The sequence below is a fragment of the Chiloscyllium plagiosum genome, unplaced genomic scaffold (genome assembly GCF_037043375.1).
Source record: "Chiloscyllium plagiosum isolate Xiang-an unplaced genomic scaffold, Cpla_swu_hap1 HiC_scaffold_25, whole genome shotgun sequence".
In the NCBI taxonomy this organism is placed as follows: Eukaryota; Metazoa; Chordata; class Chondrichthyes; order Orectolobiformes; family Hemiscylliidae; genus Chiloscyllium; species Chiloscyllium plagiosum.
Window position 1 is genome coordinate 23,673,290 of NW_028270163.1, and position 19,414 is coordinate 23,692,703.

The following is a 19,414-nucleotide window of genomic DNA, read 5'->3' on the forward strand; positions in this document are numbered from 1 at the left end:
TTCCTTCATCAGGTGGCTGTGGAGCAGCACTCCGAAAGCTAGTGCTTCCAATTAAACCTGTTGGACTATAACCTGGTGTTGTGGGATTCTTAACTATGTCCAATCCAGTGTAACGCCAGCATCTGCAAATCACAATTAAATCTTTTCCAAATTTTCAGCTGATACTGATCAAACAGTTGACAGTTTTTTTCTTTTCAATGATTATACAAAGTAAGGTTTTGGTATTGTACTCACTAGATGTGTCAGAGATTGTACACAGTTAGATTTAAGATCGAAGTTTCTTTTGATCTAATGAAGGTAAAACCTAATGCAGGATGCACAAGCAGTATAGAACCACATGATAAAAGGAAAATTGGGCAATTTCTTTCGGATATTCTAACTGAAATGCAGTTTTGCTCTCTAGAGATAAGTTGAAATTTACCCCAACTTACATTGTTTTCAGCCAAAACTTCCACTGCCTGGCTTTTGAAGCAAAATCATAAAATCTGTTTTTAAGGAATGCGATAAAATTAAAACTTCAAATCTTGAAACACACAACACATTCAGGACCATTTCATCATAACTTTGGATGTTCTCTGATTAAATTGAATTCAATTGCATTTATTTATTCCCAAACATTTAGATAAAAAGAAAATAATGTTGTAGTCGTGTTCCCCGCAGGAAATATGTCTTTTTAGGAAACTTGCAAACATTTGATTGTCCAGTAGAAGAGAACAGGGCAGGTGAGCTAATTTTGGATTGCTGTAGCAAAGAGTTAGCATGAATGTGATGGGCATAATGTCCACTTTCTATGCTATAGCAATTGACAATTGAAAATATATACTATGCTGTAATTTCACCTGTTTATTGTTTAGTCTGGAAAATAAGTCAGTCACCAATTAAGGAATTTCAATAAAACCAAATGTACTAAGTTTTCACTCATTAGTTTACACTTTCCTGATATGTCTCCCCAAAGAGACAAAACTACTTATTACATATTTATCTGAGAGGTATCTCAGCAAAGACTAATGAATTTCTCCACTGACAAGGCACTCTTTTAGTATTCCAGTGAGGAAAACAAAAATTGAATTGCATGTTTAGATGGAATCCCATCTTCTACAAAACTAAACACAATTCTCATTAAGAAAGCAAGTTGGTCAATGTCCCTAAGAGCTGTTTGGTTTAAAAATCAGATTAGTCTGTGCAGATGGTCAGATTGGTTTCAGTCTCCTCTTATCACGATGTTACCACCCCCAAAGTAGTTTGGAAAAGCATTTCAAACTGGTAGCAAAGCTGATATTTTGCAGACTCCTGATTATAGTTCAATTCCATTTTCTTACTGCAGATTCCAAGATGACTTGGCCCCAGAAAGCACAAGATGACCTATCCCTTCTGCAACCATTTTTTTTCCCAAAAAAATTTGGGTTTTTGTCCCCAGCTATCCTAAACTCATCTCAGAGGATACAGACAGGAAGGTGAAAAGGTAGAAAACTATCCATCTAAACTGGATTCATTAGCAGGTTTCAGAGATGGTGGGATATTGCACTTACTTTCTCATAGTTAAATTTTTAAAAAACATTAACGCAGTGCCTATAGTTCAAAACCACATATTATTACTAGCAGTAAGAATTAACATTAATAGTCAAAGACATAACTACTGTTACGTTGTTACTGGAATTACCAAGACAAAAGATAATGGGCTGATTTTCTTGTTTTGCTGTCCTTTAATTTAGTACACACCAGGGACACTGTAATAAGAGAGATGAGGGCAATCATGGCTCTATCACATCATTTATTCCTTCAGTGTTAGAAAGGTATTCATTTCATGAGGTATCCAGATGAATGGCCTCTAAACCCAAACTCTACCTAGCCAGGAAAGAATAGAAAGTGAAGACAACAGGATCAAAAATAGGCCCTGGTTTTCTTCCAAGTACAAGGGTTTCTGATGGAAATCTGTTACCATTTTGGACAACAATCAGAAAACCTTGATGACAGTGGCCATTCACAATGTTTCAGGCTTGAAAGATTTTGAACAGCTCTGAATTTCCTCTCCATTACCTCAGCATTGGTCCACATCAGGTACAAGGTCTTGGAGGAATGGCTGGAAATATAAGCAAAATCAGGTCATTACAGGTGAAGTATTTTTGAAATGCAATCTACCTTCTGAGCAGCAGGGACATGAGAAACAGGAAAATCAGTTGCCCATAGATCTCCATCTTCATTTTATAAGAGATGTGTAATGGATGTATACGGGCTAAATTTATCCAATGCAAGAACATTTTAATGTTTTGAACATATTGGTACAAAAATGACTGTGTAAAACAATCCCAGTTATAAAATTATGCTGAATTAATGTTGGTGAGTTATTCTTCTTCTCAGTCCTGGGAATTATTAAATTCCTTTAATAATGTGATGATGTGAATATGCCAGTGTTAGATTGGGGTGGATAAAATTAAAAATTACACAGCACCAGGTTATAGTCCAACAGGTTTATTTGGAAACATTAGCTTTCAGAGCACTGCTCCTTCATCAGGTAGCTGTGGAGCAGGACATAAGACACAGAATTTCCTAGATTGCTGGTAAGTCTTCCATCTTTTAAAATGGATTGCAGATTTTGATTATTATGTAAATCCCCAAACTTCATTTAAGTCATATTCTTGACATAATTTAAGGTTTTATTTTTAAAAATGACATCTCAGCTCAGCAATGTATTAAAGGTGTGAGTTTAGAGTCTGTTTGTATCCCAGTCTTGAGTCAGATTGGTTCTATTTCCAAAGTAGGAATTTATAAAATGTTACATAGATTGACTGCCTGCAGATTGTGTGCTTTTTGCACAAAATACAATGTGTCTGCAAATGCAAATTCATCCCATAGACTGTGTGTGTGCGTGCGTGCATGAGAGAGGGAGAGTATGAATGTGTGCATGTGAGTGTGAGTGCATGTGAGAGAGTGTGTGTTTGCTTGTGTGCATGCTTGGTGGAGTGTGTGTGTGAGTGTGATAGAGTATAAGGCTGTGAGAGGGTGCGTTCGTGGGTGTTAGTGTAGGGTGTGTATGTATGTGTGTATGAGAGAAAGCATGTGTATGAGAGAGGGTCTGCGTGAGTATGTAAGAGTGTGTGTGCGTAAAACCTTAAGTTATTTCAAGAATGTGAGTTATCTCAACATTGGCCTATTCTGTGCTGTACATTTCTATGTTCTAAAAGGAGTTCCGGGATTTACATATTAATGAACCAAAACCTGCAACCCATTCTAAAAGATGAAAGACTTAACAGCAATCTAGGTTTGTTCAATATATTGTTTCAGTTGCATGACACTGTAATCTTTTGCTATAAATTCTGTGTCTTATGATCCTGCTCCACAGCTACCTGAGCAGAACTCCAAAAACTAGTGTTTCCAAATAAATCTGTTGGACTATAATCTGATGTTGTGTGATTTTTAACTTTAATAAAGTGATAACTGTATTTGTGATTCACTATCAGAAATACTGAGATATACTGTGAGATTTTCAATCTTTTGCCTCAACATCAGTAGCAGCAAATGCAACAGTAACAACAGGCAATGATGGAAAACAAAATCTAAGCAATATAAGATATATTAAGTTGCAAACAATTTTCAGGCAATTAAGCAATCTTAGCATTCAGGTAACAAAGGAATAATTACATATTTGTCTTAATGGTTTACAGCATTATGTAATCGCCCTCAGTTGGATCACCACCATGCATATCACTTATAACCATCCAATTATTTCTGCAGATTCAGCATTCCATTCGTGAATAAAAGCAGTTGTGCATTTTAAATAACTCCACACTTGAACTCCTGCAAAATCAAGGCACTATCACATTATAATACTCTGCAGGCAGATTTAAACAATGTACATTATTTCACATACTTAACACTACATTTACACAAAACACCATTGGAATTCACTAGCTATATTTCCTGGACATAGAAAACGTACCATTTTAAACAAGACCAAGCTGCACAGCAGGCATAATAATGTAATGTCTTACAATGTTTTGAACGTTTAAAACACTTCTAAATACAAGATACATTTACTAGAGAATGCAATTGTGCTGATCTGCTTCCGAGTCAGTTTTACTGCATGTCACCTTGAATTACACTCAATATAAGAGAAGAATGCAGTTTGTAGCCTGCATGAATCAACAATAAAAGATACAATAGCAATATCTTGTGAAATTGGGAGGAAATGAGGGGTAGAATGTACATCAATCAAAATTAATATACCAATGGAAAAAGTATAAATATAGAAAATAAAACACTTTTTTTACAGTTTGATAAAGTACAACATGACAGAGCCCCCACCCCCCAAATAAAATGAGCAATAGTGCACGAATCATAATACAAAAATGCATGAGGTATCATGTCATTAAGTGCCTGCACAAAATTTAATCTACAACTTGCATGAAAGATAAATTTTGTTTATTGTTATGCACCTTGGGTATTGGAATGAATGGAATAAGTTCAAAAGCACAAGTCTGGGTAATCAGACATGGTACATGTTCCACATCAGATACCAGCGTGAACCCAAAAAGTTGTAAAAGTAAGTGGCAACCCATTCAGTGAAGTATCTATCCCTCATTGTAGCTATTCATAATAGATTAAATCTTTTGTGTACTTTTTCATGGCAAATTATTGAATGGTTATTGGTTTTGCATCAAGCAATGAAATACGTTATAATAAAAATTAGTTGTTTCAATTTTGAAGTCTGTTGGTAATTCCACAGTGTGACATTAGAGTCGAGAGTGTGATGTTGGAAAAGCAAAGCAGGTCAGGCAGCATCCAAGGAGCAGGAGGGTCGACATTCGGGCAAAAGCCCATCATCAGGATCATTCCTGAGGTAGGGCTTTTGCCCGAAACAGCGACTCTCCTGCTCCTCGCATGGTGCCTGATCTGCTGTGCTTTTCCAGCACCACACTCTCGACTCTAATCTCCAGCATCTGCAGTCATTATTTTGACTTAGTCTGAGATATGAGTTTGTTCTCCATCTGTCCTTCTTATTTAACATAAAGTATTTTACCTGATTATGTATCACACAAATTATTCAGGATCAGGGATTGGGAGAGGGTTCAGAGTGTCAAAAATTTGCAGTGTGATACATGTTAGTGCACAATTATCTGGCTTATCAAATTAAACTAATAACCCATCAAACCGTGGTTTTAATACTTAAGGAAAAGAGGCCATTTCTTTAGAACATATAGTGTTGGATAATCATTGTTTGCAAAGATCATGCATCACCAGAATTACCAACATTCATCTCAGAGTTGGTTATGAACCTCTTGCTCAGAGATCACCTACTGAGGTGTGAGCAGATGGAGTAACTAAATTGTTCTTCAAAACAACCAGCACACTCACATTGAGCCAATATCTTTCTGCTGCGCCCACACTGAAGAGACTATTTAACAACCTCAAAACCATAAAATGTTTTAAATTTGCATTGAGTAGCTTGGATTTGGAATGTTCTGCCTGATAAAGCAGAGGTCAGATTCTAATTAAAGGACACAATATCTCAATAAGTAAATGGTAAGCACTCAACCATGTGTGGTATTTATAGTTGCTAATTGCTTTTTAATCTACATTGCTTTTCGGTGTACTTTATTGGGCAGTACAACCGAAACAGATGTATTAAAATATAGCAATGGGAGTGGAGATGACATGGTCTTGAAGCATTTCGATCGCTTTGCTCAATAGCTTTCAGTTTGCTCTGTTGCTGTAATCTGAATTAAACACAAATATTCCCAAGTGACTCTTAAAAGGAAAGTAAGCAGAGATTCTCCAAAGGTATGTATTCTCCACTCACCCTGTTGACCCTCTATTTACCTATTATTTTAATGCAATGAAGCTATTTAAAGTTTGTTCAGAATGTCCATGTGAGGTGCATGGAAAAACGTGAGAGACTAATAGGAGATACCAAATTCTTTTAACCATCCTGGTGATGTTCATCAAAATCATGTGCAAACATGAGCAGGAACAAACACTGTGTGTATGCAATTTATGAATGGTGTTTACAGAACTTGATTTGACGCAGGTATAAAGACTATTACACCAAGGTAAATAATAGCAATTACATCCCAGGTTTAAAAGGCTTGGATTTTCACGTAATGGAATGGGGTCATCAGAGTGGTACTCCTTCTTGTCACTTGGACCCAGCTATAATCATGCTATATTTTTCCTAGGATGGAGGTCATTAGAAATGCTATAAGACTACAGCATCTAAAAAGCAGGAGGGTACTTAAAGGGGTCAGAAGAATACAGAAGAAGAAATTCATTATCAATTTCAACCAAGTACAAAGTCTAAGAAGGTAGGTGTTTGTCGCCCAACAGGAAAGACAAGGCCATTAGTAAACCCTCTCCCAGTAATTTACAATTGTTACTGTGACTACACTAGGTATTGCCCCCTACCCTTCTTCTGAGGGTAACATGGATTATTAATTGGTTAGGAGATAGGAACTATGTAGCAAAGTTTAATAAAGTATACTTTGATTGACAGATTGGGTCAGATGGTGTTCACCACGGGTCTGTATCGGAGCTTTAGCTTTTCAGCAGTTACATCAAATTAGAAAATTCTATATTTAAATTTGGAGAGCATGGAGACACAGTAAGTTGTGTGGATGGGAGTAGTAAGTTTCAAAGGGACATAAATAAAGCAAGAATGCAGGGAAATTGTGACAGACAGACTTAACATTGGGAAATACGTTAGGAACTATGAAGGAAAAAAGGGATTTGGTCCCTAGATAGATACTTCACTAAAGGTTAATCTACACACATAAAGAAAAATCATATAAAGTTGAAAGGAATATTGGTGCTCCTCTGTAAGGGTTTGAAATATGAAATGGAGTAAATTATGTTTCTGTTGGAGCCATGGCCATCTGTAGTACTTTGTATAGTTTTGCAAACCCATACCACAGGAAAGGTCGACTGGGTTATAAGGGATTGACTAGAATGATGACAGGTTTTAAAGGGTTAGAATGTGTAGACAGATAGCATAAGAGTTGCTTTTATCTCTTGGATTCTAGAAGGTTGAGTGATGTAGTTGAGTTGTTTGAATGGTAAGTGATGGAGTGAAAGAATCCAAACAAGAGGTACCAACATTTAGGAGTGAAATCAGGATTGTGTCACACAAACAGCAAAGAATTTTAAAACTTTCTCAACCAAAACTTTGTGGATGCTAGGTCATCTGAAATTTTCAAGACAGACTGACAGATTTTTATTAAATAGAACTAGAGGGCATTTGTTTAGGGTGAGAGGGGAAAGATATAAAAGGAACCTAAGGGGCATCTTTTTCACACAGAGGATTGTGCGTGTATGGAATGAGCTGCCAGAGGAAGTGATGGAGGCTAGTACAATTATAGTACTTAAAAGGCATCTTGAGGGTATGAGAGAGATATGGGCCGAGTGCTGGCAAATGTGATTAGATTAGATTAGGATACCTGGTCGGCATGGACAGGTTGGACCGAACGGTATGTCTCCATGCTGCACATCTCTATGATTCAATGACTCTGAGTCTCAAGGCGTAGGGAATAAATGGAAAATGCAGTTGAGATAAAGATCAGCCATAACCTAATTGAATAACAGGACGGTGTACTCCTGTTCCTAGGTCACTGACTGTGAATTCCATAAATACATTACATTGCTACATGAACAAAGAGACCTTGGAGTGCAGATTCATAGCGCTTTGAAAGCAGAGTCGTAGGTAGATAGGATAGCGAAGGAGGTGTTTGGCATGCTTTCCTTCATTGGTCAGAGTATTGAGTACAGGAGTTGGGAGGTCATGTTGCAGCTGTACAGGACATTGGTTAGGCCACTTCTGGAATATTGTGTGCAATTCTCGTATTCCTATCGGAAGGATGTTGTGAAATTTGAACGGGTTCAGAAAAGATTTATAAGGATGTTACCAGGGTTGGAGGATTTGAGCTATAGGGAGAGGTTTAATAGGCTGGCCTATTTTCCCTGGAGTGTCAGAGGCTGAGGAGTGACCTTATAGAGATTTATAAAATCATGAAGAGCATGGTTAGGGTAGACAGACAAGGTTTTTTCCCTGGGGTGGGGAAGTCCATGAATAGAGGGCATAGGTTTAGGGTGAGACGGGATATTAAGAGACCTGAGGGGCAATTTTTTCATGCAGAGGGTGGTGCGTATATGGAATGAGCTGCCAGAGGAAGTGGTGGAGGCTGGTACAATTGCAACATTTAAAGGCATCTGGATGAATATATGAATAGGAAGGGTTTGGAGGGATATGGGCTGGGCACTGGCAAGTGGGTCTAGATTGGGTTGGGATATCTGGTTGGCATGGACGAGTTGGACCGAAGGGTCTGTTTCTGTGCTGTACATCTCTATGACTGTATGACTTGAGTAGAATGTAGCTTTACACAAATATCTTTAATTCATCTGTTGCAGAATGAGCTATCACTGAAATATTTTTATCCCAAGAACACTGCTGCAGAGATCCAAAATATTCAGGGTTTTCTTAAAACCTTTTGACTTTTACATGATGGAACAGGTGAATCCACAACATTCCTTCAGCAGGGTCAGCCCAGTCTTCGCCACAAAAGGTGCTGATGTCTGCTGTGCTCTCGATGTCATCTTCCTTTCCTTTATAGCATCTGTGATGAGATAACAACAACATTAGTGATCTGTTGTAACACAGCATTGTATAGCAATGTTCATACACATTGAATTACCTTGTCTTTTTCACACAAACATATAATGGAGTCTGTTCCAAATAGTCAGAGAAAAGTTTGAATTAAGTCCAAGCTGCAAATACAAGTAACGTTTCAACGACTGAAAACCAGCTGTCCAAAAACCAGACAGTTTTCTCCCAGATGCCTTTCCTAAGGCAAAGTGTACAGAAGAAGGAAGACACTGTTCTGAGCCTGATTCCAGAAAACAAAATTATTGAATTTACTTCATAGAATCCCTACAGTGTGGAAACAGTCCTGAAGAAGGGCTTATGCCCGAAACGTCAATTCTCCTGCTCCTTTGATACTGCCTGACCTGCTGCGCTTTTCTAGCAACACATTTTTAAGCTCTATTTGGCCCACCAAGTCCACTTTGACCCTCCAAACAGCAACCACTCAGACCCATTCCCCCACCTGATTACTGTACTCTACATTTTCTCTGACTTATGCACCTAACTTAGGCATCCCTGAACACTATGGACAATTTAGCATGACCAATTCACATAACTTACACATCTTTTGATTGTGGGAGTAAACTGGAGCATCCAGAGGACGTCCCTGCAGACACAGGGAGAATGTGCAAATTCCACACAGACAGTGTCCCTGGCACTGTGAGGCAGCAGAGCTAACCACTCAGCCACTGTGCCACATTGAGATTTGTTTAACCTTAGGACCAGCTCTGTCTCCCTCTTGCCATCTCCATTCTCTAGCCAAAAAGCTACCTTTTCCATCAGCAAGAATATTCCAATTATAACATTTCTAGCTGCTTTCGAGGGAAGAAGATCTGAAGTCAGCCATTGCTCTCTGTCTCTGTTACTGCAGTTTTTAGATCAGACTGGCGCTGGAAAAGCACAGCAGGTCAGACAGCGTCCTTGGATGCTGCCTGACCTGCTGTGCTTTTCCAGCACCACTCTGATCTAAACTCTGGTTTCCAGCATCTGCGGTCCTCACTTTTGCCTATCTCTGTTACTGCTGTCCAATTGAAGCACTCTATACTTGTAAGAATCACTCCTTTGTTAGATAAGTCAATTTTTTAAAATTTGTACAACCAAAACTTATAAATGTTCAATGTTTCGGCAGATAATGGTTTTGTAGTATTACTCTGATTACCTTTACTGGCACCTTGTGGTTTCCGTCACCTTCGCCAATGTGTGTTTCAGTATTTTATGAAGATGTTTCATATTTTGAATTTTTGTAGTTAAAGCATTGGGGATACTGATACATTTGAAAAGATTAGAGAAACACCCAAACTGTTTCTTTTAGAAAGGGTCTCTGAAAGGAGAACGAAATATATTTTAAAAGATAGTTCTGCGCAGTCACATGCCTTAACATAATAGCTTGAACTAATTAACTGGAAGGCACATGCATAGACTTATAACTGTCAGGAATTAAGAATTATTTGGACTTTGTCTGGAGTTCAGTTGGGATTAAGCCTGTTGACAGGGAGAAGCTACTTAGCTACCTCTGCTGTTCTGAGAAAACCCTTATGGAAAGTGCAGTGTGAAATTTGTAAAACTCAGCTTGTTGTTCTGTTGAAAAGACATTTAGTTCTAACAATTCCTGAACAAATTGCATTTACAAAGGTTGCAGTGACAACTGCTTGTAGTTCATAGAATCCCTCTAGCATGGAAACAGGCCATTTAGCCCAACAACTCCACACTAACCCTCCGAACAGTATCCCATCCAGACCTATTCCCCTATCCTATTATTCTACATTTCCCCTGACAAATGCACCTAACCTACAATCCTTAAACATTACGGTCAATTTACATTGGCCAATTCCCTTAACCTGCATCTTTGGACTGGTGGAGAAAACCCACGCAAATTCAGGGAGAATGTGCAAACTCCACACAGACAATCACCCGAGGCTGGGATCAAACCCAGGTCCCTGCTGCTGTGAGGCAGCAGTGTTAACCACTGGGCCACCGTGCCATATTTAGTCATATCTGTCTCAGCGTGCTAAGATGCTGATTGAAAGCCATCTTGAATATTTCTTACGTTATCCTTTCCCCATCAATAATTATTCCCATTCACAATTATTAGCCAAAATGTAATATTCAAAATTAATCTCTGCATAATAGGTTATTTTCTCTGGTTAATTGGGGTGTGTGTGTGTGTTGTGGGTGTGTTATTTAGATGTGTAATTATTTATACTCCCCTATTTGAAATGATGCATTCATCAGCTTTACATCTTTGTCATGTTTTTCAAAATAAAACAGTAATTTTGGTCTTTATTAAAGAAACCTGATTGATGGTTCTTTTATTCTAACCCTAAGTATATAATTGAGTATGTCAGTAACTAGATAAAGCACTTAAGCTTCTGTTGTGACCAGTGGAGTGGTAGGTCTAGAGACAGACAAAACACAACTCCAACTTTGGTTGTAACAGAAGTAAATACTGCTTCAGGTAGTTTACTAATCCCACTTTTTCTATTTTGTCTAAATCTTGTCTAATGATTGGGGTATAGGATACCATCATAGAGCCTTTAAAGAAGAGGCTTTGTTTTAGCTAACAAGTTGGTATACTGCATGATAGCAATAAGTACAACTTGGAAAACCACTCAGCATAATTACTTGGACTCTTAGGAGCTGTACACACCACATTTTCTCCCTATGAAAACTCATGTAGAGGTCACTGTCTTGACCCACAGGCTATGTGTGATATCAACAGAATAGGAGAGTTCAATGTAACATGAATATTAATTCCTTTAATATTATTTCCTTATACAACAGTTATGAGGGCCTGTGACACTCTGCCATCCTGTGAACTACAAACTAATTTTCTTTTATCATATTAATCAAAGAAAGCCACAAAGAAAGCCATTGGAGAGGAGTTGGTTCCACAATCTGTGAAAATTCCAAATCCAGCACAGTTTTGGTCATGACGGCACTAGATTTGGGCCACTGTATAACTTTCCAATCAAAAACAAACAATGAAAGGTTTCACAAGTTGCCTCTTCTCTAATCTGAAGGATGCTTTCTCAAGTCAAACTTGGCTAATAAAGTCCAAAAGAATAAAATGGAAAGTATTAAAAAATTTCATTTAGATTAGGTCTCAGATGTCTGTCAGAAATGCCAGGTTATTAATAATATGAATTTAAAATCCAAGGGTCTGAATACTGACAACTGAGGAACTCCACTACAAGCTTTCCTCCAGCCTGAAAAATATCCATTGACCATTATTCTCTCTTTCCTATCACTCAGGCAATTTTGTTACCATAGTGATTGTAACAGGGTCAGCCAGGTAGACCTCATAGACTGAGGTGTTAATCTGGTACTATCAGGAAGCCCTGGCTGACAGATAAGAACAGGAGCATCAGGGGTTCGGCCCAAACATGACACTAATTGTTAAAGTTCACTTGATAATGTAACTTTTAAAAAAGGTTTTGCGATTTACATATGAAAGAACTGAAACCAACATGGTCATTCTAACAGATAAGAGACATAGCAAACAATCCAGGTATTTTTCAATATATAATTTCAGTTACATCACACTGTAAACTTTTGCTATAAATTCTCTGTCTTACAATCTTATTCTCCACAACCACTATGGAAAATAAAGAGCATGAATGCATGGGAAGGGTTAAAGCATGAAGACCACTGGCAATCTGTTGCAAGGGGTCTGCGGAATGCTACACTAGTCAAAAGGTCACTGTGGCAGGATGGGATAAGAATAGTGAATGCTCTTACACCAATCAGCAGAGTCAGATTGAGGCTGAAAGGTCACTATGGTGGGATGAAATAACACAGTTAGTAAAGTCAGCCTCGCCTACTAAATATCATTATGGCAGGTTTGGAACAGGTTGTAATAATAAATGTTTGAGACCCTTGACAATAAATATCTAATTAGTAGTTAATAGAGTCAGCCTGCTTGAGACCCTTGACAGTAAAATATCTAATCATGCTGTTAGAATAACATTAAGTAGAATGTAGGAAAAACTATAGTGATGCAACTAAAGAGATAATGGGAACTAACATCACTGGTTTATTGTGTAGCTGGAGTGAGGGAATGTTGATTAACACAGTTGGACATGCTGATAAGCTAACAAAAATAGGATATATAAAAAAATAAAGAACCATGGTCCCTGAGGTTCGTGGGCATTCAAGCATCTGCTTTCTGAATGTCATGGTTTTTGTTTGCAAATAAAAGACCTACTCCTTGAAGAACTCTCCGCGTCTCCTGGTGATTCTCTACATTTTCTCCACGACACTACCTGACGAAGCAGCAGCGCTCTGAAAGCTAGTGCTTCCAAATAAACCTGTTGGACTATAACCTGGTGCTGTGTAATTTTTAACTTTGTACACCCCAGTCCAACACCGGCATCTCCAAACCATTATTTGAGAAGTTTGACTCACTCAATCCTGCCTTCAAAGACTGGACCCAGGATGTGGAAAGAATACATAACTTTTTCCAGGCAAAAGACATTGGAGCAGATGAAAAGCAACAAGCAATCCTGATAGTTTATGGACCTACAGCTTTTTCAATTATGCAGGTAGTGGAATGTCATTTATAAATAAAACAGCTCTTTTGGGATACTGAAAATAATATTGGTGAACTCAATTGCAGGCTGAGAAAACTGGCCAACTGAACAGTTTGTTGGGAATTGGATCAGCTCAGTCAGACAGGTATGCAAACCAGGTAAAAACAATGACTGCAGATGCTGGAAACCGGATTCTGGATCAGTGGTGCTGGAAGAGCACAGCAGTTCAGGCAGCATCCAATAAGCAGCAAAATCGACGTTTCGGGCAAAAGCCCTTCATCAGGAATAAAGGCAGAGAGCCTGAAGCGTGGAGAGATAAGCTAGAGGAGGGTGGGGGTGGGGAGAGAGTGGCATAGAGTACAATAGGTGAGTGGGGGAGGAGATGAAGGTGATAGGTCAGGGAGGAGAGGGTGGAGTGGATAGGTGGAAAAGGAGATAGGCAGGTAGGACAAGTCCGGACAAGTCAAGGGGACTGTACAGAGCTAGAAGCTTGAAACTAGGATGAGGTGGGGGAAGGGGAAATGAGGAAGCTGTTGAAGTACACATTGATGCCCTGGGGTTAAAGTGTTCCGAGGCGGAAGATGAGGCGTTCTTCCTCCAGGCATCTGGTAGTGAGGGAGCGGCGGTGAAGGAGCCCAGGACCTCCATGTCCTCGGCAGAGTGGGAGGGGGAGTTGAAATGTTGGGCCACGGGGCGGTTTGGTTGATTGGTGTGGTTGTCTCGGAGATGTTCCCTAAAGCGCTCTGCTAGGAGGTGCCCAGTCTCCCCAATGTAGAGGAGACCGCATCGGGAGCAAAGGATACAATAAATGATATTAGTGGATGTGCAGGTAAAACTTTGATGGATGTGGAAGGCTCCTTTAGGGCCTTGGATAGAGGTGAGGGAGGAGGTGTGGGCGCAGGTTTTACAGTTCCTGCGGTGGCAGGGGAAAGTGCCAGGATGGGAGGGTGGGTCGTAGGGGGGCGTGGACCTGACCAGGTAGTCACGGAGGGAACGGTCTTTGCGGAAGGCGGAAAGGTGTGGGGAGGGAAATATATCCCTGGTGGTGGGGTCTTTTTGGAGATGGCGGAAATGTCGGCGGATGATTTGGTTTATGCGGAGGTTTGTAGGGTGGAAGGTGAGCACCAGGGGCGTTCTGTCCTTGTTACGGTTGGAGGGGTGGGGTCTGAGGGTGGAGGTGCGGGATGTGGACAAGATGCGTTGGAGGGCATCTTTAACCATGTGGGAAAGGAAATTGCGGTCTCTAAAGAAGGAGGCCATCTGATGTGTTCTATGGTGGAACTGGTCCTCCTGGGAGCAGATACGGCGGAGGCGGAGGAATTGGGAATACGGGATGGCATTTTTGCAAGAGATAGGGTGGGAAGAGGTGTAATCCAGGTAGCTGTGGGAGTGGGTGGGTTTGTAAAAAATGTCAGTGTCAAGTCAGTCGTCACTAATGGAGATGGAGAGGTCCAGGAAGGGGAGGAAGGTGTCAGAGATGGTCCAGGTAAATTTAAGGTCAGGGTGGAATGTGTTGGTGAAGTTGATGAATTGCTCAACCTCCTCGCGGGAGCACGAGGTGGCGCCAATGCAGTCATCAATGTAGTGGAGGAAGAGGTGGGGAGTGGTGCCGGTGTAATTATGGAAGATCAACTGTTCTACGTAGCCAACAAAGAGACAGGCATAGCTGGGGCCCATACGTGTGCCCATGGCTACCCCTTTGGTCTGGAGGAAGTGGGAGGATTCAAAGGAGAAATTGTTAAGGGTGAGGCCAAACGAATGAGAGTGTCGGTGGAAGGGTACTGTTGGGGACGTCTGGAGAGGAAAAAACGGAGGGCTTGGAGGCCCTGGTCATGGCGGATGGCGGTGTAGAGGGATTGGATATCCATGGTGAAGATGAGGCGTTGGGGGCTGGGGAAACGGAAGTCTTGGAGGAGGTGGAGGGCGTGGGTGGTGTCTCGAATGTATGTGGGGAGTTCCTGGACTAGGGGGGATAGGACAGTGTCGAGGTAGGTAGAGATGAGTTCAGTGGGGCAGGAGCATGCTGAGACAATGGGTCGGCCAGGCTTGTGGATCTTAGGAAGGAGGTAGAACCGGGCAGTGCGGGGTTCCCGGACTATGAGGTTGGAAGCTGTGGGTGGGAGATCTCCTGAGGAGATGAGGTTCTGTATGGTCTGGGAGATGATGGTTTGGTGATGGGGGGTGGGATCATGTTCGATGGGGCAGTAGGAAGAGGTGTCCTCGAGTTGGCGTTTGGCTTCAGCGGTGTAGAGGTCAGTGCGCCAGACTACCACTGCGCCCCCTTTATCCGCTGGTTTAATGGTGAGGTTGGGATTAGAGTAGAGGGATTGGAGGGCTGTGCGTTGTGAGGGTGAGAGGTTGGAGTGGGGGAGGGGGTAAACCAGTTACTTTGATTGATTATATAGAATAGGTGCTAATGAGACACTGGAACTGAGATATTAAGCCAGGAAGTTTGCAGCATTCACTGTCAAAAGTGAACCAAACGAGAGACAGAGAGATATACAAGTCCTTCACGTTGATTGACTATTGAATGGGTTGTTGATGACACAATGCTACAAGGTTTCGGGTGGAACAATAGGTCTGAGTTTCAATAGAATTTCTGAGACAGCTCGGCTCCTAAGGTCAGCTCAATCCATAAGAGAAAGTATAATATGCAACACTGTCTTTTGTTATACCCTGCCTGAGGAAGAAACTCAATGTAAATTATGCTAATTACATTGTTATATCAAACTACTGCTAAACCACTGCACTCGGAAATGACCCAGATAACTAGTTAAAGCAGGAAGACAGCTTTGACTCTAGTTCTACCAGCTCTGATCAGGATAGTATACACTTTTTAACATCTTGTGCTCCCAAAGCAGATTTTAAATTGGTGTGTGGGCATAGATATTTAAGAACTGGGAGGTTACTTGGCATGTTAGAGGGAAGACTGGTTTTGTAAAGTTGCGTATGTGTCTGTCTTCTGTTTCAATGATAATAAATCAAGCCTCATGGTAGACCATATCTTACTATTCATGTAAAATGAATCCGACTAAGTAAACAAGTAGATGAGACCTTACCAAAACGAAGCTTACAGTTATTAGGAGCCTATCTTCCCCTGGGGCACCAGATACTAAAAGCTGTCAGGGGTTGATGAATTTAGTTAAAGAATATCACACAACACCAAGCCTCCTCTAATTCTAAGTCACTACTGTTTTTACTCGGCAGTTCAAGAACCAGGGGGATCCGTGTTGGGACTTTTGAGGTTAAGACGACTGGCAGAGACATGTGACTTTCATTTAACCCTTAATGAGATGCTGAGAGAGTGTTTGGTATGTGGGATTAATGATGCAACCATACAAAAGTGCCTACTAGCTGTAGCAAAACTGAAGCAGGAAACATAATGGCTTTAACATTGGAAATGCAGCAAGTGGAGCATATGAGTTACAGGGTATTCCAATGGAAATGGAAACCTTTGTAAGTCTGACTGAACCTGAGGGACACCACATGAGTGAAGGCAATTGTATAGCCTCACTCAGGACATATCCTGAACAGACAGACTCTAGGTCAGCCCACAACAAAACCCTAGAACAAAACCAAGCCTCAATCAAATGGTTAAAATTTTCTTCCGTGTCCAGGCCAGCAAGCCATTGTAGTTGCTGCCGGTATGCAGACTCAAGGCAGCAAAAGAGTCCTAGTAAGTTTAGTGTGAGAACTCATAGGGCAGCATTCAAGAAAGTGTAAAATGTAGAAAGTTCACCTACATCTGGTTTGCAACAGGTAAATTGCCTTGCAATATCCAATTCAGAACCAATCAAAATGTACATCTGGTTAAATGATGGCCGGTTTGAATGGAGGTTGATACTGGCATGGCCTTTTCACTGATTGTAGAACCAGTCTTTAAAACAAAATTCAGTCTGGACTCCAGCCCTTAGGTTTGTAAAAGACCAATACCTGGGAACCTTGACAGATTAAGGGTACAACTTTGGTTTTGGCTTCTTATGGGAAGCAGCTCGTTCAGTTACCGCTGATGATGTGACCATAATTAGTTACCATTGTGAAAGGCTCAGGCCCAAGCCAGATGGGGCAGAATGGGTTGAGAAAGATTCAACTTGATTGGTCCAGCTTTTGTCGATTAAAAACTGGCAGCCTAAGTGAAGTCCTAATTAAAAAGAGTCATAAAGGTGTACAGCATGGAAACAGACCCTTTGGTCCAACCCATCCATGCCAACCAGATATCCCAACCCAATCTAGTCCCACCTGCCAGCAACCCGGCCCATATCCTTCCAAACCCTTCCTATTCATATACCCATCCAAATGCCTCTTAAATGGTGCAATTGTACCCGCCTCTACCACTTCCTCTGGCAGCTCATTCCATACCTGTACCACTCTCTGTGTAAAAAGGTTGGCCCTTAGGTCACTTTTATTTCTTTCCCCTCTCACCCTAAACCTACATCCTCTAGTTCTGGATTCCCTGACCCCAGGGAAAACACTTTGCTTATTTACCCTATCCATGCCCCTCATAATTTTGTAAACCTCTATATGGTCACCCCTCACCTGGTATGACAGGTTGGCGCAACATCAAGGGCCGAAGGGCCTGTACTGCGCTGTAATGTTCTATGTTCTACGTTCAACCTCCAACGCTCCAGAGAAAACAGCCCCAACCTGTTCAGCCTCTCCCTATAGCTCAAATCTTCCAACCCTGGCAACATCCTTGTAAATCTTTTCTGAACCCTCTCAAGTTTCCAATGCAATATTCTAACAGTGGCCTAACCAATGTCCTGTACAGCTGCAACATGACCTCCCAGCTCATGTACACAATACCCTGACCAATAAAAGAAAGCATACCAAATGCCTTCTTCACTATCCTATTTACCTGCGACTCCATTTTCAAGGAGCGATGAACCTGAACTCCAAGATTTCTTTGTTCAGCAACACTCCCGAGGACCTTACCATTAAGTGTATAAGTCCTGCTAAGATTTGCTTTCCCAAAATGCAGCACCTCGCATTTATCTGCCACTTCTCAGCCCATTGGCCCATCTTGTCAAGATCCTGTTGTAATCTGAGGTAACCCTCTTCACTGTCCACTACATCTCGATTTTTCAGGAAGATCTCGGGGCTATCAAAGGAGCCAAGGCTACCTTGCATGTTGACCAGGAAGCATTCCCATGATTCTGAAAGGGTCACCCAGTGCCATTTACTTTATGGGGAATAGTCAAGACAGAAATCAGAAGGCAAGAAAGTGAAGGAAATATCAAACCAGTCCAGTTTGCAAAATGAGCAGCACCCAGTCGAACCAATTGCGAAACCCAATATGCCGGTTCACTTTTGTGGGATCTTAAACAAATGGTAAATTGCTTTTTGTAGCTTGATAAATACCCAATCTTTCACATAGAGGATTTACACATAAAGCTGGCAGGGGGGCTGTACTTCACAAAACTGAACATGAGACACGCATACGGCAGCTGGAAACAGCCTAGAGCTTTACTGAATATCAAATTGCCTAGGACCAACCCTCATGCAACAACAGGGATAGTTCTAACAGAGTCGCAAATGGGGAGAAGACTGCACCAGGTTAAATCAGATCTTCCCGGACCTGGAGGGGCAGATGAAATGGAACGCCATTGCGTGACACAAGGCTCCAATAAGCCTTGTGTTTACTTCTGGGAACAAAATTTGGTGTAGGAACTATGGGAATGGCACTGCATAGGTAAGTAGCATGGTCAACGTGAGGTCAGGTACAAAGGTCATGTAGATGTTTAAGAATCCTGAACAGGCACGTGGATCATATGAAAGCTGCAAACTAGCAAACGGTGTGGGAACATAATGTGCCCGACTCCTCGACAGTCTTTCTGACTGTTCGGGAACTTGTGAATTCTCCCACTCCATCAAGCATTGAAGTTACTTTGGAATCTGAGATGGACATGACAGATATTGCAGCCTTGACGCCATTGCTGCCCGAACAGGAGAATGAATTTGTTCCAAGATGTTTTGGGCACAAGAGGCAAGGTACTGCGGGATACACGGTGCCCGTTTCAGAGTTGGACAAACCTGACCTGGTGCTAAAATGCTCTGGGAGGAGTTACAAAAAAAACAGCCTATGTCCTCAGACTCTGTGGGGGGAAGGATGTAGTGATTGTAACAAGGTCAGCAAGGTGCACCTCGTGAGTTCCCTAATTGGGGCTGTTAATCTGGTCCACTCAGGGACCCCTGTCTCACAGATATAAACAGGAGTGACCGCGCTCACCCCAGCCCGGACGGAATTTCACATTGACCCCAA

General features: G+C 41.2%; 1 protein-coding gene across 2 annotated transcripts in view; it reads right to left on the reverse strand.

Annotated features, from left to right (window-relative positions):
- Positions 1–1,758: 1,758 nt before the first annotated feature.
- The window catches only part of LOC122562059 (bMERB domain-containing protein 1-like), a 74,307-nt gene continuing 56,651 nt past the window's right edge, over positions 1,759–19,414 (reverse strand). For both annotated transcript variants that reach the window (XM_088000502.1, XM_043714528.2), the window contains exon 7: positions 1,759–8,600. In XM_088000502.1, the coding sequence (XP_087856628.1) occupies positions 8,482–8,600 (119 nt within the window). In that variant the 3' untranslated portion in view covers positions 1,759–8,481. The remainder of the gene's footprint in view (positions 8,601–19,414) is intronic.